Here is a 21,105-nt window from a genome sequence, read left to right as displayed (position 1 = left end):
TCCAACAACACAAGAGAAGACTCTATACATGGACATCACCAGATGGTCAACACCGAAATCAGATTGATTATATTCTTTGCAGCCAAAGATGGAGAAGCTCTATACAGTCAGCAAAAACAAGACCAGGAGCTTACTGTGGCTCAGACCATGAACTCCTTATTGCCAAATTCAGACTGAAATTGAAGAAAGAAGGGAAAACCACTAGACCATTCAGGTATGACCTAAATCAAATCCCTTATGATTATACAGTGGAAGTGAGAAATAGATTTAAGGGCCTAGATCTGATAGATAGAGTGCCTGATAAACTATGGAATGAGGTTCGTGACAGGAGACAGGGATCAAGACCATTCCCATAGAAAAGAAATGCAAAAAAGCAAAATGGCTGTCTGGGGAGGCCTTACAAATAGCTGTGAAAAGAAGAGAAGCGAAAAGCAAAGGAGAAAAGGAAAGATATAAACATCTGAATGCAGAGTTCCAAAGAATAGCAAGAAGAGATAAGAAAGCCTTCTTCAGCGATCAATGCAAAGAAATAGAGGAAAACAACAGAATGGGAAAGACTAGGGAATCTCTTCAAGAAAATCAGAGATACCAAAGGAACATTTCATGCAAAGATGAGCTGGATAAAGGACAGATATGGTATGGACCTAACAGAAGCAGAAGATATTAAGAAGAGATGGCAAAAATACATAGAAGAACTATACAAAAAAGATCTTCATGACCCAGATAATCACGATGATGTGATCACTGACTTAGAGCCAGACATTCTGGAATGTGAAGTCAAGTGGGCCTTAGAAAGCATCACTACAAACAAAGCTAGTGGAGGTGATGGAATTCCAATTGAGCTATTCCAAATCCTGAAAGATGATGCTGTGAAAGTGCTGCACTCAATATGCCAGCAAATTTGGAAAACTCAGCAGCAGCCACAGGGCTGGAAAAGGTCAGTTTTCATTCCAATCCCAAAGAAAGGCAATGCCAAAGAATGCTCAAACTACAGTACAATTGCACTCATCTCACACGCTAGTAAAGTAATGCTCAAAATTCTCCAAGCCAGCCTTCAGCAATACGTGAACTGTGAACTTCCTGATGTTCAAGCTGGTTTTAGAAAAGGCAGAGGAACCAGAGATCAAATTGCCAACATCCGCTGGATCATGGAAAAAGTAAGAGAGTTCCAGAAAAATATCTATTTCTGCTTTATTGACTATGCCAAAGCCTTTGACTGTGTGGATCACAATAAACTGTGGAAAATTCTGAAAGAGATGGGAATACCAGACCACATGACCTGCCTCTTGAGAAATTTGTATGCAGGTCAGGAAGCAACAGTTAGAACTGGACATGGAACAGACTGGTTCCAAATAGGAAAAGGAGTTCGTCAAGGCTGTATATTGTCACCCTGTTTATTTAACTTCTATGCAGAGTACATCATGAGAAACGCTGAGCTGGAAGAACCACAAGCTGAAATCAAGATTGCCGGGAGAAATATCAATAACCTCAGATATGCAGATGACACCACCCTTATGGCAGAAAGTGAAGAGGAACAAAAAAGCCTCTTGATGAAAGTGAAAGTGGAGAGTGAAAAAGTTGGCTTAAAGCTCAACATTCAGAATATGAAGATCATGGCATCCGGTCCCACCACTTCATGGGAAATAGATGGGGAAACAGTGTCAGACTTTATTTTGGGGGGCTTCAAAATCACTGCAGATGGTGGCTGCAGCCATGAAATTAAAAGACGCTTACTCCTTGGAAGGAAAGTTATGACCAACCTAGATAGCATATTCAAAAGCAGAGACATTACTTTGGCAACAAAGGTTCGTCTAGTCAAGGCTATGGTTTTTCCTGTGGTCATGTATGGATGTGAGAGTTGGACTGTGAAGAAGGTTGAGCACCGAAGAATTGATGCTTTTGAACTGTGGTGTTGGAGAAGACTCTTGAGAGTCCCTTGGACTGCAAGGAGATCCAACCAGTCCATTCTGAAGGAGATGAGCCCTGGGATTTCTTTGGAAGGAATGATGATAAAGCTGAAACTCCAGTACTTTGGCCACCTCATGCGAAGAGTTGACTCATTGGAAAAGACTCTGATGCTGGGAGGGATTGGGGGCAGGAGGAGAAGGGGACGACAGAGGATAAGATGGCTGGATGGCATCACTGACTCGATGGACGTGAGTCTGAGTGAACTCCGGGAGTTGGTGATGGACAGGGAGGCCTGGCGTGCTGCCATTCATGGGGTCGCAAAGAGTCGGACATAACTGAGTGACTGATCTGATCTGTTCTGATCTGATGTATTGGAAAAATATGATCCATTGATAGATATGTGATATGATGTAAAACCACCATATTTTAAGGGGATTATATTTTATCTTCTTAGTGCTTAGGTAAATGCTTAGCCATGAGACCCCTATTTTGGTAAACAGACCCCTCTCATAGAATGTCTTTTATGACATTATTATGGCTTCCACTGTAGACTTTAAGGAATATTTTGTTCATATACATCACCAAAATTAGATTCACTTACAATAGAATAAATACTTAATCTTATTAGTATTTACATATACATGATATCCAAATTGAAATAAGCTCTTCCACATACCTTCAGTATCAAATCCAATCATTAATTCAGTCAATGTTTATCAAGGCTCTGCCCTGTGCCTGGTGCACTTGGCTGATGATAGAGAAAGAAGTAGGAGGACTCAGCCTCTGCTGTAATAATATGCATACAAAAGGCAAAGACAGATTACAGACAAATAAGAAATGGTAACTTAAAAAATGCTAAGTAGATATAGAATAACTGGAGGGAGAATTAAAGGAGTGCTTGCAACAGGTACATCTGGAGTAACATTTGATCAAAAATCTGAATGCTGAAGGAACCAGCCATGTAAAGATCTGGGGCCGAAACCTTTTAAGACAGAACGTGCCTCAAGTGCAAATACTTGAATGAGAGATGAAATCAGTGTGGCTGGAATTTACTAAACGAGGGAGGACATGCTAAAAGCTGAGGCTGAGAGATGGACTGGACTGATTCACACAAAACGTCATAAGTTAAACAAGGAATACAGATTTTATTCGAACTGCAGTGGTGGGAATCTATTGGCGAAGGGTAGGGAGGTGAAGGATTAGGGGTGGGTGGGGTGGATGTGCTTAGATGAAGTAATGAAGTGATATGATCAGATTGGCTCCTTTAAAAATTTAGCTTGGCCACTATGTGTAGGGAGAAAGAATAGAAGTAGGGAGGCCATTGAGCGAGCTATCCTCATTGATCTATGTGAGACATGGGAGCAGAGTCCGATGTACTGCAGTGGCCCAAACTGATTGATTCAGAAGGTAGATTGGAATTAGAGTCTACAAGACTTGCAGATTTGCAAACAGATTGGACATGGCAGAGAGGGTAAGAAAGAAAGCAGAAAGGTTAAGATCTGAGTAATGGCGTTAAGCTATTTACAGAGATGGAGAACACTGGAGCAGGAGCATGTTCATTGGAGCTGGAGAATTTGTTCATTATTGGTGTGTGTATCTTATTCAAATTGGAGATGTCAAATAAGCAATGGCTGATGGATGTTTGAGGGAGCTCAGGAGAGAAGTTAGGACTGTTTATAAGTATTAGGGGGACTGAGCATGTGAATTGACCCAGATCCCTTAAGAGGTAGAGAGAAGAGAAAGGTCCTAAGCAGGGAGCTCTGGAAGCCTTACTGATTCTGGATGTGCATTCAACCCTTAGATGATAACTAATGATTGAAGTCTGTTAGAAGCAATACTTGATTTTCCTGATTTTGAGAAGATAATCTTGCAAAACCACAGCTCCAAAATATAGTCTTAATAATAGTCATGGTTGTATCACTAAAGTTCATTGCTGTCAATAGTCAAGAGAATGAGAACTTCCTAGTTTGTTTTAATTTCAGGTAGTTTTTCTTTTATTAAATGGTATCTTGAGTTATCAGAACCCACGACAAAGCAACATGATTCATACTTGTTTCACAGTGTTCCACAACCATATGGTGTTTAACATGAAGGGGTGCTGACTATTTCTTAAAGCAGTCAGTTTGAGATCAACACTTTTGCTCTTTGCCTCTCTGTGTTTCATGCAAAATTAAGCAACTTCTCCATTAAAGCCATCTACTTTTCTCTAGTAGCACACATCCATACAAGCTCTTCAATTCCACCTCCATCCTCACTCAATGTTACCCAGGTACATAGTAACTTTTTGGCGATAGCTTAATTTTTTCAGAACACCAGGGTGGGCTTACAGGTAATGCTTTAAGTTACCCCTTATCTGCAAATGAACTTTAATATGAAGTTACAGTTTGTGTCTTTGTGAAAATGAATTACCTTGTTCACCCCAGTGACTCAGAACATGTATTACCTGTTGTTTGGTAATACCAATTGTTCTTCTGTTTCTGAACATCACCTTTGGAAAAGTGTTGACTTGATTCCTGTATTTAACTCATAATTTTAGTGTTTCTTTTTTGATTGTATTGGGGCACAAAATTATTTTTTTTAAATGATAAAAGTAACTTTTCTTAGAATCATGGGCTTTTGAGGTAAGAAGAGGCCTTAGAGATGCTCTAGTAGCACCCTCTCATTTTGCAAGTGAAGGATTCGAGCCGAGTTTAATTTCACAGAGCTGATCAGTGGCCTAGCCGTATACAAATAAGCATAAATAGTAGCTAGTACTTCAAGCCAGGCTTGCACTATGGCTGTACACACACACATACACACACACACATAATATGATCTCTGCTATTGAGAAAAGATATGCATCCATGAACATGGATAATCCTACATGATGAATCCTATAGATAGAAGTTGTTTTAGGTACAGAAACGGAAGTGCAGCCACCTCTGCTTTGAACTTTAAGAGATACTTCTCCTGTGACTTCTCTTTCCAGTTTAAAAAAAAAAAAAATTGCTCATTTTGGAAGAAGATGAGTCGAGTTTGTGTCTTGTCTTCTATATGGAAACCTTTAATAGGTCATGCTTTTCCTTTTCAAAGTTTATATGTACTAAACTGACCCAGAGCTTTTATGTTTATTTCCCAACTATAGAAGCAACAGTTCTGAGCTATGACGGGAGTATGTTTATGAAAATCCAGCTCCCGGTGGTGATGCACACGGAGGCTGAGGATGTGTCCTTACGGTTTCGATCCCAGCGTGCATATGGCATTCTCATGGCAACCACCTCCAGAGACTCAGCAGACACCCTCCGCCTGGAGCTGGACGCAGGGCGTGTGAAACTGACGGTCAACCTAGGTAACAACTCGCCTTCCCCCATTGAACTAACACTTTTCACTTTTTGTTCAGTTTTGCCTGCAAACATTTATCAAGTAGCCTGTTTGCCATGGAAAGTTAAAACACTTAATAGTCTCATCTCCATTATTTAAATTCATTTAGGTTTTGGGGACATCTTTTTATTGTTTTTATATTGTTTAACATAATTTACTGTTTTGTGGTTCCTTCCACTGAGGGTTCTTAAAAGGGAAGCCATGTGCATTAATGAGATTATTGAAAATATGAATTATTACGCTTGATGATGCCTCAAACTGAATTTCCTATTTTTACATTGACTGACATTCTGATTGGTTATAGATAAAATCCTTTCAGATAAAATAAAAATCCACCAACTTTGACTTGGATAGCACATGCTATAAAATGTCAAATGTCTAGTTTGTGATTTAGATCAACAGTTGCTCTTTGTCTATCCTTGGGCTTCTCCTTTGAACAGTTACCTTCGTGGTATCCCATCTTTTCTGTTTGGAAATACTGTGTGGTGATATTTTGCTATCAAACAACAATCCACAACCCTTCAATGCCCAAAGTCTGCGGCCCTCAGCAAGCAGCCATGAGAACACTAAAAACACAGACTCTTCCGCAGAAAAATAATGCTTTCCTGCTTAATTGTAGCATTCAGAAAAAGTCACTACAGTAAAACCTCACCAAACTGGATAAAATCTAGGGGAAAATCAGGCCAAATTAAAAAAAAGAGTATGAATTGTAGACTAAAAAAAATAATGTAAGCATATTTGTTTTCAAATACATTCAAAAACACAAATTAGTAGCTCAAAAAATCTTAAGGAAAGGTCTTACAAGGCTAATGTTACTGGGTGGTTAAGAATTATCCATAATTAGCACATTGTTTCACTAAAGTTGCTCCATCGGTGTACTGGAAATCAGTTTTTTTTCCAAACTTGGCCTTTCACAATTTGTTTCATTTTTCTCAGACAATCTGCTCATAGCGAATGAAGAATTACAGATATTCTGCCCAATAAGTTTCAATATTAAAATTAACTCCAAATAATAGGAGTACAAATTAATGAGGTTTTACTGTATTTCCTGGAAGTACTGAACACACACAATAATGAATAAGAGGAAAGAGAAAAATAAAATTCAAGACTACATAGATTTACAAAAAGTGTAGGAAAATGTGATGAGGTATGGCATTTGTGAAAACCCCACATATATCAAACTGTGCTGGGCAGAATAGTAGCTCATAAAATATAAAATTATTTCATTAGTAGTTTGTTTCATACAATTACATTCAATTAACATTAAGTTTAAAAGTCCAATAATAAGGTTGTTTTTCTTTTTACGGAAGAACACATAATACTTTTTTACTCTTCTGTTAGAGTTCCCTCTAGTGACAATGATAGGTTACTACAAGCCCATCAAAATTGCCTAGTTTCAGTAAAGGGGCTGTTAGCCAGAGGAGGTGAACACACTCATGGGAATTTTCTAACAGCAAAGCATTCTGTGGAAAGAGTTGTGTAGATGCTGATCCTTGGCTGTTTGCAACCACTTTTCTGATGCGGTTGACGACACATGACAAACTCAGCTATATGGAAACAGAATCTAGGTTTGTGTTTTTCATGTTCCCCAAAGGCATTCAATACAACAACCAAATCCAACAAATATTTACCTACATATAAAATAAACATAAAACACCCCACATGGTCCTTTAAAGATACCCTTATAATTATAATCTACGCTATTCAGATCAAACATTCCATTCTTGGGGAATCTGCTTTTATATAAGAAGAAAGTATAAGAAAAGAAAAATCAATAGCAGTAATAACCATGAACCTTATTATATAGAGATAACATAGTTAGCTCCTAACAGAGGAATAGGCCTACGTGCTCCCGGGAATGACACTACTCCTTAGTCACTAGAGTTTCTAAAGGAAACAAAGTGTTTATTTCTTTCTCCAATTAATACAAGGCATGGAATCCAGCTAACTCCTGGCTGTTTACCTTTTTTTGTCCAGGCAAGTAATAGTAACAACAGCAACAACAATAATAATAAATACATTAGAGTGAAATAAGAATAATTTCAACTAGCTCTCCGTTTGACCACCACGATTCTAAAGCATTCTGTTGGCCTTTGCGGGATAATAGATTTTGGAGGTCCAAGATGTCTGAGCCTAGCTGAGCTTGCACTGTTCCCCATTGTGACGGAGCACTTTTTAATTAAATTGTAAACAATGATTTGTTCTTTCACAGATGGGAAGAAAGCTGCAGCCAGTCTAAGCCAAGCATCTTTGACAGTTAACAATTCTTTATTTCACTTAGATTTGTCACCATGTAGCTTTGTTTGAGTTGGCCATTTTTTAAAAAATTCTTCTCCCGTTGTTTCCAATGGTGAAGTTTTATAACAAAGAATCTGGGTTCTAGAAGTATGTAAAGAATAAATGATATGGAGTGGCCATATTTGCATGTGTCTGTCCCCGGAAGGGTGGACTGTGATTTTATTGGATGTCTGCAGCTATTACCTTGAAGGATAAATTTTCATTTTTCATCTATTCTTCCCCATCTAGATTGTATCAGGATTAACTGTAATTCCAGTAAGTGCCTATTCAAAATTTTTAAAATGTTATTCCTCCATTATGATGTAGCTAGTGAAGAAAAACAAAAGAGAGAGCAAGAGAAAGTTGTTTATAAAACTCATGAGTTCACTTTTGAAATACACCAGTCCATCATCTGGGTTGTAAAAATTCATTTTGAAATCTGTCCAGCTGAAGACGTTCCTGCTGCAGTTCCTACCTCTAAGTGGGAAAAAGAGGTGAGAAATATCCTGTAACAGAAGGTACCAACACCTCTGTAGACCTGTGGATAAAGCTGACAGCATTTGTATTTTGGTAAATCTTGGACTCCAGTAGTTCTCTTCATAACCAAATTAGGATAAAATGCTGTGGGTCTTAATTTCCTTCACTTTCTGTTTTTATCTCTTAAATCAAACATAGAAAAAAATCTCTTTTATTTGAAATTTACTATTGAACTCTTCTAAATTCAACTAAAGTTTTACATTGAAAAATGTGTGTTTTTCCAAGTTTTATATATATATATATATATGTACATGTATATATATTCAGAATATGACTTATCTAAAGAGTTTTTCTGGTTTACTGAGAGTATTTACATAATGAATTTTTACATCCTAATCATATATCTGCAAAAATAACCAAAACCCTTCAAATCTGTGATATGCATGCCAAGTGATGAGATAGAAAAGATGCATGGACTGAGTTTTTTTTAATTTGGACTAGAGAACTTGAAAGGATGTAAGGACTGTGATTTTATTTTGAGTTGTAGCATTATCTTGAGTGAATTTATTTATTTACATAAATATTTAGGTTTTTCTTTTCCAGGTTTTGCTGACCACATTAAGGAATCTCTTCCAATATAAAAAAAGTTGTTAGCTATTTAACTAAAATGGTTCTAACAAGCTTCTAATCTTTCATTGTCCTATTCAGTAAAATATATATATATTTTTTATATCCTTGGAAAATGCTGAATGTGAATTGATGGAATACACTCCCAAAACCTTTGGCTATGTATCCAAATGGCAGTAAGTCATCCTCTGAGAAACAAAATGGTGGTCTTCAGCTTACAAAAGCAATAAGCTTATGAAGCGTGCTTCTGATAACTCAGATTTGTCTTTAAAATATTTTAATATTCATTTTAAAGGACCATAAAGGACTATCTTTCCAATCATAACAATAAAAAGGTAATAGAATCATGATTGGTTAAAAAAAAAAAAAGCTGTTGAACTGTCATATAAGGCATTAAAACAGAGAAGGCAATGGCAACCCACTCCAGTACTCTTGCCTGGAAAATCCCATGGACAGAGGAGCCTTGTAGGCTGCAGTCCATGGAGTCGCGAAGAGTCAGACACGACGGAGAGACTTCACTTTCACTTTTCACTTTCATGCATTGGAGAAGGAAATGGCAACTCACTCCGGTGTTCTTGCCTGGAGAATCCCAGGGACGGCGGAGCCTGGTGGGCTGCTGTCTATGGGGTCACACAGAGTCAGACACGACTGAAGTGACTTAGCAGCAGCAGCAGTAAGGTATTAAAAATCATCTCAGACAGACTCTAGTTCCTGAACTAATCTCTCAGAGATCTCACACAAGTGGAATTTTTTCAAATATTCATCATCTCCTTTCAAACTCCATCTCTACCACACTCTGAAAAGAAGCACAGTTTTACCAGTCTGATACCATGATCCAGCTTGCTTTCACCTCTGGACTATAAATACAGGCAAAGTAACAACTCACAAAACCCTTTCCCAAGGCCAGATTTGTGACTCAAGGCAGCTGTAGATGTTCTGGATGCTTCCTGGATCTTAGAAAATCCATGTGAGGAAACTATTTCTTTCTAGACTTATGCTTTATTTTTATTTATATTAGGTATGCAATAATGCATGGGTTTTTAGATTTACAAAATGTGGCTACATAAACTCTAGTATTTAATGGAAATTGCCCCATCAAATGTGCTTCTATGTTATCTAGCTCTATCATTTTAAAATACACATTTATGGTTTAATTACCCTTGTTAGATATTTCTCTTTATTTGGCTCATTATTATAAGACTGATACTAAGTATATTTTCTTTAGATATTTCACAAAATAATACTTTAAGGACAAAAGTCTTTGATGGTTAGTGGATTTTTTTTTTCCCGTTTTAAAGATAATATCTTACCCTTAATTTTACTTTAATTAAACCAATGATTATGAGCTTTCAGTGTATACTGCAGACAGGACTGCAAATGCCTTAACTTGACAGCAGTCACTGGAAAGAACATTCAGTGATCAGGTAATGTTTTTATTTCTTTGCCTTTGTTTTATATGGGGAATAATGGGCAAATATACCCAGAACTCTAAGTTCCATCAAGAAATCATGTTATTACTCAACTTTGAGGATAGGGAGGAATTTACATTTTAAATAATGCAAATCTAACTCACAGTGATTAAATAAGCAGAGATTTCCACCTGGACTGTATTTCATACTCATAAGGAAATATAAATAAAATACTTGTATCTCAGTATAACTTGTAGTTTAATGAAAGACTGATTTATTACATTTATCCTCTGCAAGCCATGAGTTTGTCTGAAACTGAAATGTGCATTTACTAACTCACAAACTTATACCACCACCATCTAAAAGTTATACCACACCTAAGATATCAGCTGTGTTGTGAGCTTAATATGCAATACCTCAGTTGATATCTTTAAGACAATTTCCACAGGAAATATACATACAGTAACAAAAATTATCATACTTTGAGAATTAATAGTAAATTATAAATCATTAATTTTGAATGGGAATCTCTCATTTCTCTACTCTTATACAGAGTTGCTCTGCTGTTTCCTATAATCACTCCATCCTTTTTAATCCTTCCTTCCCTTAGTTTATGGCAGGTGTTACTTCATATGGAAAAGAAAATACATGTATCATCAGATTCTCCAGTCTTTGCTACTGAAGAATAGGTATGAGGTGAGGAGGGAAGAAGGTCTAGCTGTGTTGCATGTCTTCAGACCTGTAGGACTACAAGGTGGTATATATTTCTTTTTCAGCCCTTCCTGTATCAGTAGTTTAGATGCAGCAATGCACTCTTCCACAGACAGGCTGAGCAAAGTCTTTTGTTAAGGTTCTTTTGAGAAAAGGCTGATTTTAATTTCAGGAACCATCTCTGTCAAACCCTTTGTTGCCACTATCCCTCCCTCCTCTAATAGGAAGAGCTGTCAAGAATTTTTAAATGGAAGGAAATAGCCCATTTTTATTTAAAAATAAAAAGCTTATTTTCATGTGTGGAGAGGGTTTTTTTTTTTTAAGAACCATCTCTGTGAATAGCAGTCATGTCAGTGTCAAAATGTATGCTTTGATCTCTCTGATTACAAATAGAATGTCTCTGCACACAATCCCAGACCAGACTCAGTTCTTTGATGTCCATCAGCTTATTTCATTGCTAAGATATTTTTGTTATCTACAGCTTGGTATTAGATTAGGTCAGTATTTAAAAATTTATGGAAGGGAAGGCAAACACAGAAGTGTATTATATCTACAGCCCTCCATTCTCATCTATCCAGGATAGTCAGATTATTCTTGTCTCTTCAGTCAATTCCAATATGGAGAACCACAATCTACCATCATAAAGTAATTTCATATGGAAGTTGCTAAAAGAACCACCATCTTTTACTGCAGATAATGTCTTCCCTGGAGAGTGAAACTTACTTCAATAAAGGTAGATGGGAAAGGACTGTAGAGTCACATTCTTTTAACATAAAGAACAATTATTTGATTAATGAAAAAAGGTCTGGTTATAGATGATTTTACAAAAATAGTTATATATTATAGAGATATACACTAATACCAAGTTTTTACTAAAAGAGGCCAAGTCAGATGGAATAGTGCTTTGTGACTAACACATTAATTATTTGCATGAACAGTGAGTGTATGAGGGTCTCTTCCCTAGCCCATAGTGTTAATTGACCTAAGTGTTTTTAAAAGTGTAAAGAGTACAAAAGAAAATTTCTACTCCCTGTGAAATTTTCTCAAATGCATTATTAGTAGACTTTGTAATATTATTATAATAGAAATAACATTGGTTTTATCCTGCATTTTCTTTGTCTGCCAAAGTATGTAGCTTGAGATAGAGTGACCAAGAGAGTCTCAGTTTCAAATTTGCTGCCCAGTTATCAGTACATCCAAAGTCATTAGGCTATGTGTTTCTTTTTTTTTTTTTCCTGATAATTTGGGATCTGTAGTGGTATATTGCATGTTTTAATAGCCTCATTTTTTTTTCTTTTTCTCTTCTTTTAGTAACCTTACAAGTTGTTAGTGTTATAATCTTTGAAGGTTTAAATATATTGAAAATTTGAAAACTAAACATGCTCCTATCAACTATAAGTGAGTCCTAGTTGTTATACAAATAACTACTTTAAATATATAGCAGATGCAAGGAGGATTTTGTGATTTTTGTTTTTGTTAGTGTTGTCTTTCCCTTTTGTTTTGTCTTGTCAAGTCAACGACATAATTATGGAATATCCTTCTTGCCCACAGGAAGGTTTGCGGCCACCTCTGAATTCACATAAACATGCATTTTAATAAAACCATGATCTTTGATTTTTATTTTGCTTGTTTATTTATTTTTGTTTATTTAATCCTTATACATGGATCTCTTCTGCCCACCTGCTCTTTCTCCCTACCAAGATTTACTCATCTTACTTTTCCATTTCCAATGTTGTTTTCTCTTGTTCTCCTTCTTCTTGTTTTCTTACAAAAATAAAAAGCTCTATGGGGTGAAAAAAAATATCCCAGTAGGCAGAACTTCCAACTTTGTTTGGCTTCTTATAGAAAATGATTTATTTAAGACACAGAGATAATAAAATTGGAGATGGTGTTAATGTGGGCAGTGTCAAGGGTTGAAGTTCAGCTTCTTTTTTGGCAGTTCATTGTCTAAGGATTGCAAAGAAAGAAAATCTAAGTCCAAGACTTGGATATAGTGAAGAAATGCTCTGAGTAATATGTTATTGGAAAATGTACTATGATGGATGCCCAGAGTGGATAATAAGATCTTTGTATTATCATTTTATTACCAGAATGAAAAGATCAACTGGATATTAGTTATCCTAATTTTTTTATGTAGATAAAAATGGAAAGCAATAAAAGAATGCAAAATGTCAACCAGTGGCACTTAAGCCATATTAGATTGCTTTGATCAGGCTGCCACTTGGCAGACTACTTAAAAAGATATGAGGGAATTTCAGGAGGCTGACTCTTGTTAACATGAAACAAATATTCAGTTCAGAGCAACTGCCTGGTGCCTGAAGAGCAGAGAACTGCAAAAGGAGCCTCTGTCTCTGCCTCCACACAACCATCCTTGATTTCAAGAGTTCCATCAATCACTGCTTCTCACTGATTGGTGCTGTCCATCCACCTAGGATAGGAGCTGCTCAAGGAATGCTACGTCACTTCAGTCGTGTCCGACTCTGTGCGACCCCATAGACGGCAGCCCACCAGGCTCCGCTGTCCCTGGGATTCTCCAGGCAAGAGTACTGGAGTGGGGTGCCATCTCCTTCTCCAATGCAGGAAAGTGAAAGTGAAGTCGCTCAGTCATGTCCGACTCCCAGCGACCTCATGGACTGCAGCCTACCAGGCTCCTCCGTCCATGGGATTCTCCAGGCAAGAGTAATGGAGTGGGGTGCCATTGTCTTCTCCATCTCAAGGAATAAAGGAAGATAAATATATACATACAGAAAAGGGCAAGTTTTTTTGTTTGTTTTTCATTGCTGTCATTTTTAAAGCTTAAAGTATATATGAAGGAAAGGAAAAGAATGTTGATGAATGATTTTCAACAAAAATATAAGAGAATTAACATATAAAATAAAGAGACCATAGATTTCTGATGAAAAACAAATAACTCAAAGAAGCAAAAGCTGAGTCTTTTTCTTAAGGCCCATTGTGTAGGCAGTGTCTTTAGAAAAATATCAAAATTGGAATAAAATTTAAGGAAAGCCCATTTGAATTACCCGCTCTTAATATTAAGAGAATCATAAAGAATGCACATTTAATGACTACATAGATTGTGCAAAATCATCGTATGAGAGCTTGGTAAGTAGAAGACTTGGGTCTATTTTAGTGAACAGTTAATTGGCTTATTGCTTACATGCAAATATAAAATGCTTCAGTGTTTTAAAAGATTGCTCTTTTGGTGCAGGTTAAGAATTCATATGAAATCAGTCTCAGTTATTAATTTAGTCAGTTGAACATCTCCTTATTACTATGGCAAATGGCTGTGCTCAAAGAAATGCAGAATTCTAGATTTGTGTTAACCAAATTCATCAAATTCTCTTTCATTGTTGAAAGTTAGCGTTGTAACTATGGCCACAATAGAAATTGTCAGAAAAGCCTATAATGTTTCAGAAGAAAAATTCTGAACTTGATATTTTCCTTGGCTTCTGGGAAAAGGAAATTTTCTTTTCTACCACAAAATGTCACAAATTGTGAGACCACAATTGGTTGATCACAGGTTCCTATTGTGCTATTAGAGAGTTGATTTCTAAAGCATTTGCTATTTCCTTCATAGGTTAGAGTTTTGCATTGTTTTTGTTTGTTTTTTGATAGGGAGGTAGCATTTTAACAAGCTATCATTGATCCAAAAAATTGAAGGTCAAAATATGAATTAGACATTGAATGGCACCCCACTCCAGTACTTTTGCCTGGAAAATCCCATGAACAGAGCAGCCTGGTAGGCTGCAGTCCATGGGGTCACTAGAGGCGGACACGACTGAGTGACTTCACTTTCCCTTTTCACTTTCGTGCATTGGAGAAGGAAATGGCAACCCACTCCAGTGTTCTTGCCTGGAGAATCCCAGGGATGGGGGAGCCTGGTGGGCTGCCATCTATGGGGTCCCACAGAGTCGGACACGACTGCAGTGACTTAGCAGCAGCAGCTACTATTAAGGTTTTGTTTTTTTTTTTAATCTAGCCAGTCTCATTGTGAGATATATGATTAGAATTTCATTTATTTTAAAGAAAACAATAATTGTTTGTTTGTTTGTATTTGGAGCATATTTTTTTACTTATGTGCCTCTATAATTCAGGTTCATAAACAGTTAATCCTAAAGGCTCAGAAAGACTAAAAAGTGCTCAAAACTTCTGTTTAAAATAGCCTCTAATCCTTAGGACAGCCTTAATGTTCAATGATGATACATAGTGCCACACAAATAACTCGTTGTACAAGTGTAGACTTGTAGAATATATTAATATTTTATATATGAATATATTGCAATTTAACAAATATATTGCAATTTTTCAAGAAGTTTTGCCTTCCTAATCTTTCTCAAAAGAAAGCCATTAACAATTTACACTTCATCAATTACTTACCTATCAGAAAATATGGAAACAAATAATATAATCATGGATTTCAGTTCCTCATTTAGTTGCTAGATAGAAATTATGTATCTGCTAACTGCTAAAGTGGATGCATAATTTAAAAGACATTTTGTCCACTTAACCATATATCAGACATGATTAACATAAGCCTTCAAGCTGAGCTTTGTTTGGTTTCCTCTCTTCTCTACTCACTTGCTTCTGCTTGGTCATAGCTTCTACTTTTTTGTGTCTTTTGCTTACCATGGTGTCTCCTAGCTCATGGTTATTTGTCCACTGCCTCCTCCTGTGCATGTTTTTTTTTTTTTTTTTTTTTTGCTGCTCCTTAAACTGTTGACTAAATGTATGCTATGTTATCAAACTCCCCTAGAAAGAGAATCTAGTGGATTCATTACTTATCCTTGTGCTCTGTTGAGCAGAGCTTTCGTCATGTCACCTCATAAGCCACTGACCAGACTTTAACTTTGGGGGAAGATGCCCACTGGTGATCCAATGAAGTGTCCTCAGAGGAGGGAGCCAGAGAGTCAGTATACGCATCTCCAGGGTAATGTAGGAGCAGTGGGCTTTCCCCACAAGCATCTCTTCTTCAGGCTGTCTGATTAACAGTGTTTTGACTTTAACCATGAAATACCCGTGAGAATTATAATTTCTTCAACACATTACTGACAAATGGTACATAAGTCAAGTGAGCAAGGCTCTTTAAATGAGGGGAAATGCATGGAACCATAAAAAAGTTGGAGATTGAAATGTTCAGGTTGCTCAGAGGTCTTATCCATTTCTCTTACTTGTGACCAATGGGAACAAAGAGCAAGATGGGTAAGGAGTACATTATGAAAACCATTTTCCAAAGGTAAAGTAAGAAATTCTAAGAATATTTCAATTACTGTTACTTTTGTTGTACTTAGTATTGGATTGGTCTTTGTTATTTGTTCTTTGAATGCATCATTCATACAGTTGTGAGTATTCTTCACCCTCCCATCATCCTTCCCAGGAGGTCAGTCTAAATATAAGACTTGAAATATTTTATGCACAGTACTATTGAAATAAATATGTTATATGTGTTTCTTTAAAAATATAGGGTCATGGTGTGCAAATGTTTTGCAACAGTTTTTTTTTTTACTTTAACAATATACTGAAAAAAATATTAATATGTCCAGTTTGTAAATATAGCATGCAGCACTGAAAAATCTGACCCATTGCTTATTTGAGATTTTATACTGAAGTAATATGAAGCAGATCGAGGTCACTGAGCCAGCTGAAGAACAATAAAATAGGGAGAAAACATATATGTACAAAAATAAATTCTATCATGATTCATCAGAGACTTCAAAGCAATCATATGAACACTGATCAGAAGCATCTGTGAGAACGATCTTGAAAAACAAACTAGATTGGAATAACTGTAAATGAAAAGATACTTTGCACTGGTATAAGTTATTATCAGTGACACTAACTCACTCAAATGAAAACCTAACTAAAGTAATCTTAGTGTAGCAAGACTGACGAGGAGCAAGCACACAAATATAATATTTCTTCTAGCAGCTGGCTGACCAGCTCCAGGGAACCTCCAAACACTCTCTCCTGAGATTAACCAAATTAATCTGGTATAAGATTTAATTGCTAATAGCCATTGCTATAGGTGGGCAAGCACCATCTTAGAATAGCTCCTGTTTAGGAAGGCGTGTCGTTCATTTCAGAAGACTTTGTCCCAACTTCAAACAAAGGAGTAATCCAGTATTTTACCAATTACTAAAATAAATGGTCAAATAGAATCATAGCACTCAATTTAGTGACTAAAAGTTAGCTGGATAAATAAGCTAATTATCAGTACAATAAAAGAAAAATTAAATTTAGTTCTATTTGTTATTGCAATAATAAAATTCAAAATAGAGAATTCATGAAATCATTATATTAATACTTTGAAAACAATTTATATTATCATTCTAATTTGTACATGATAGATGATTGAATTATCATGTATCATTTGTTTATAGCTTTCTTTGGGGCATTCACTGAGGAAAAAAAGAAAAAAAGGATCAAAACAAATGAGACACTATAGTTCAAAAATCCTAAAGACATATTATCCTTATCATATTCCTGAGAATGCATTTGCTTTTTTAAAAAAATAGATATTGTAATGTTTACCACAAATAGTGAAAGCTAGATTTTCAAGCATTGTTATGATTTCCTAGTGAAATGAAAAGGAATAAAAACCTAAAGACAGAAGCTTAGCTTTTTATTTTCATTTTTTCCTAATGTGCTTCTTATTCTGGGAGAAGGTTTTTACAAGAATACCCCCAAAATATTGAGTGACAGCAAAATTTTGTTAAGTCAGTCTCACATTTAATGATATTCAAATACACTTATAGTGTTAATAGTACTATAATATTAGTATTAGTAATAATATTATAGTATTAAATTATTCCTTTAATTTTACAGAAATGTACATTCTTCTTGATCTTCTCATAAAAATAAATTCTGTAACAGTGCTGTATTTGGATGAGAAATTATTTAATTTTAGCATCTTTGCATTTGTCATTGCAATTCATGGCTTTGTTTATGAGATGTCAAGTTGAATATTTGTAAATGTCAAAATGCTCAATATTTGTATGCTTTTTCATTTTTGTTTTCATTCAGATAGTTTGGCATTGTGTAGGAATTGCATAATACTTGTTTAAATTTCTGTCAATATAAATCAATATAATCCTTTTCTTCTCATGTTACACAAAGGCTCAGTATATTTTCAGTTTAAAATGCTTACTTAAAATCATATTAACTGTTTAGTACTTAATTTTATACATGCAGACTATCCTATAATGTGATAAGCTTTTCTTGGAAATGGCCTTTTTTTCTTAAAATAAAGTCACAGTCCAGACTTTTCCTTTCATTATAGTAGGTTTATTTTATTATGCTTCTTCCTAAACCAGTCACTTGAGCTAGATTAGATTTTAAAAGAGCTCTTTTAAAACATTATTTTAGTAATATATAATTTGTGTTCATTTTTTACTGTGTTGTAGTTATATTCTTAAAAGGTAAATTGTATTTCTTAAAATGTATGTTTTTTTACATTGAAAATGATTTACATCAGAGATATTTATCCTGATCTGTCATAAATGGGTACAATCAATGTCAAAGTTGTGTGTAAAGGCTAAATGTTTCTTATAAACCTTGTCTATTTATTTGCTTAGAGCTAAGATATCTAGCCAGATATGAAACAGGAGGGGAGGCAGCTGTATATAGTAAAGTTTATTTTGTAGATGATAGGATAGCGTTGGTATGAGTTAGGAAAATGGCAGAGGAGTCTCCATAGGGCATTTCCAGTAGCTCTCCCAGGTCAGACCTCTTTGCACACAAGATCTATGTTTTCTTATAATTAAATACTCATTAAGCCTCGAATCCCCCATTCCTAAGCCAACTACTCTCTTTGTATTTGGAAGTTACTGACTACCGGCCTCAGGTCATTTTGCTCTCCTAGACTGTACGCATCATTAAATTTATTTTCAAGGGAACTAAGCAAAAAAGCTGTCTAAATAATTAGCCAGATAACCGAGTAGCCCAAGTTTTCCAGTTCTTGGACTTATCAGATTCCATGCTGCCAAATGTGGAAACAAGGGGATGAAACTTTCTATTTTTGACACTTCTTAGTGAAGATTGGTGTTAAAAGTTAATGGAGTTACTTTTCATTAACTATTTGGCTTAATTCAATATCAAGAGGTATTCAATCCACCATAAAAAAAAGTTCACAAAATCTAAACAGATTTACTCATTCAATAAATAATTAAGCATGGCTTTTATATTCAAGGCACTGAAAAATAGGACCTAGGGTATTTTTCCTGAAGTTCTAAGCCCAGGTGGCTCAGTAGTAAAGAATCTGCCTGCCACTGCAGGAGACGTGGGTTTGATCTCTAGGTTGGGAAGATGCCCTGGATAAGGAAATGGCAACCCTCTCCAGTATTCTTGCCTGGAAAATCCAATGGACAGGGGAGCCTGGTGGGCTACAGTCCACATGGGGTCACAAAGAGTTGACATGACTTAGTGACTCAACAACAACAACGAAGGGAGAATAACAATAGTGACAATATAATACTGATGATATTATTATCATTATAAACGAAGGTGTACCATGCACTAGGCATTGTTTTAAGTAATTAAAATGCCTTAAATTTATATTGTAAAATGGCTCTATTGTTAGCTTATTTTAGAGATAAGAATACTGAGACACAGAGAATTTATATAATTTACCAGGATCACATAGCTAGTAACTCATGGAACTAGGATAAAAGTTCAGAGAATCTGTGAATCTAAAACACATGCACCAGACCAAGATATACACATTGTAGAAAGTTTAAAAGAAAGAAAAGACTTAAACAGCAATCTAACCAAAGTAAATACAGTGAAATTGATTAGTGTGGGACTATTTCATTTCTCCAGTGGTTTTTTAAAGTTTACAAAATGCCTTTCTTCTGTTGTTACTGTTCATTTTTGAACCAAGTTTAATGTCTAATTTTATTTTATTTGCTCAAAGTACTTTTTAGTTGGGCTTCCCAGGTGGCACTAGTGGTAGAGAACTCACCTGCCAATGCAGGAGATATCAGAGACGCCCACCCGTTTGATCCCCGGATCAGGAAGATCCCCTGGTAGAGGAGGGCGTGGCAACTCACTCCAGTATTCTTGCTTGGAGAATCCCATGGACAGAGGAGCCTGTCGGGCTACAGTCCGTAGGGTCACAAAGAATCAGATGTGACTGAAGTGTCTTAGCACAGCACAGCACAGCACACACACAGAGCACACTTTTTAGTTAGGGAGGAATATTTGTAATAGTTTTAGTATAAAGAAATGTATCTGTCCTTAGGAGTCTATAAATGTCTCTTTTCCTCTACAGTAAACGACAATATAAAAACATTCTCAATAGTTCTCAAGGATCAGCTAAATTGAGGAGAACTTGAGGAGGATTAGAGAAGAGGAAGAGTTAGGTGACTGGGCTGGTACATCAGCCTTACGGCTGTGTGGATGATTGGTCTATCCAGGTCATGATTGGCACCAGATCTGGCCAACAAGACAGCTCTGAGATAGACAGCCTTTCTGATACTCCAGAGGCCTTGTCATTAAGGGCTCACAAACTGGGGAGGGTGATGTAACCTCACCTCTTATGTTGATAAATGCAGTCTTGTCTGCATATTCCTGAATGTAGAGCTAACTAAAAGAAAACTTTAAAAATAAATAAGCACAAAACCTCGACTCCTCTTTAGGGGTGGCTCAAACAGCATGCAATTTGTGCATTTACCCAGGGCTCTGTGTTTCGAAGGGCCTGTTTTTGGGTAAATACTTAGCTATCACTGTTCTGAAATACTACATTTTGAACAAGAGTTGCATGTCTTTACTGGGCTCAGAAATCATTTAATTGCTCCTTCCCCTTGTAAGGCTAGTATATTGCCAAAAAAAAAAAAAAAATCTTAATCTGAAAGTGCCATTTATATGTTTCTAATTTTAATCAGCTTTCCTAACTGATTCATGTGGAAATAAAAACAAAAAATTCTGCTCCCAGCCCAGTATAAAAATTGAGACAGATAAAACAGAAACATTGAATAAGAATCACTCTTCTTTCATTTCTGTTGGTCCTTCAAGGAGCAATCTGATTATTTTTTAAAGTAATTATTTTAAAACCAGAAACTAATGGCAAAGTCGAATAGCAGGCTGAAGGTGTCATAATTACAACCTGAGAAACACATCCTCCTGTCACTTCCAGGTATATGTGCTGTTGCCAGGAGCAGTGACTCAGGCACCCAGCAGTGGTGGCTCCTGCTTCTGTTTCTCCTGCCTTTTCTCTCTTCCTATTATTGTCACAATGACAAGGCTTATTTCCAGCTTCCCACTGGGTCCTGCCTCCCACTGGAGGCAATAGTCCTCAAAGTCAACTGCCAAATAAAGCTTAATACCTGGAAATTTTGATATA

General features: G+C 36.2%; 1 protein-coding gene across 1 annotated transcript in view; it reads left to right on the top strand.

Moving 5' to 3' along the window:
* Positions 1–21,105, top strand: part of NRXN1 (neurexin 1) — a 756,469-nt gene that overhangs the window by 91,760 nt on the left and 643,604 nt on the right. The window contains exons 5-6 of the mRNA XM_055540064.1: positions 5,033–5,236; positions 7,795–7,821. Of these exons, the coding sequence (XP_055396039.1) occupies positions 5,033–5,236; positions 7,795–7,821 (231 nt within the window). The remainder of the gene's footprint in view (positions 1–5,032; positions 5,237–7,794; positions 7,822–21,105) is intronic.

Source organism: Bubalus kerabau, chromosome 11 (genome assembly GCF_029407905.1).
Source record: "Bubalus kerabau isolate K-KA32 ecotype Philippines breed swamp buffalo chromosome 11, PCC_UOA_SB_1v2, whole genome shotgun sequence".
NCBI classification, from domain to species: domain Eukaryota; kingdom Metazoa; phylum Chordata; class Mammalia; order Artiodactyla; family Bovidae; genus Bubalus; species Bubalus kerabau.
Note: the sequence above shows the minus strand (reverse complement) of the source record. Positions and strands in the feature narration are given on the sequence as shown.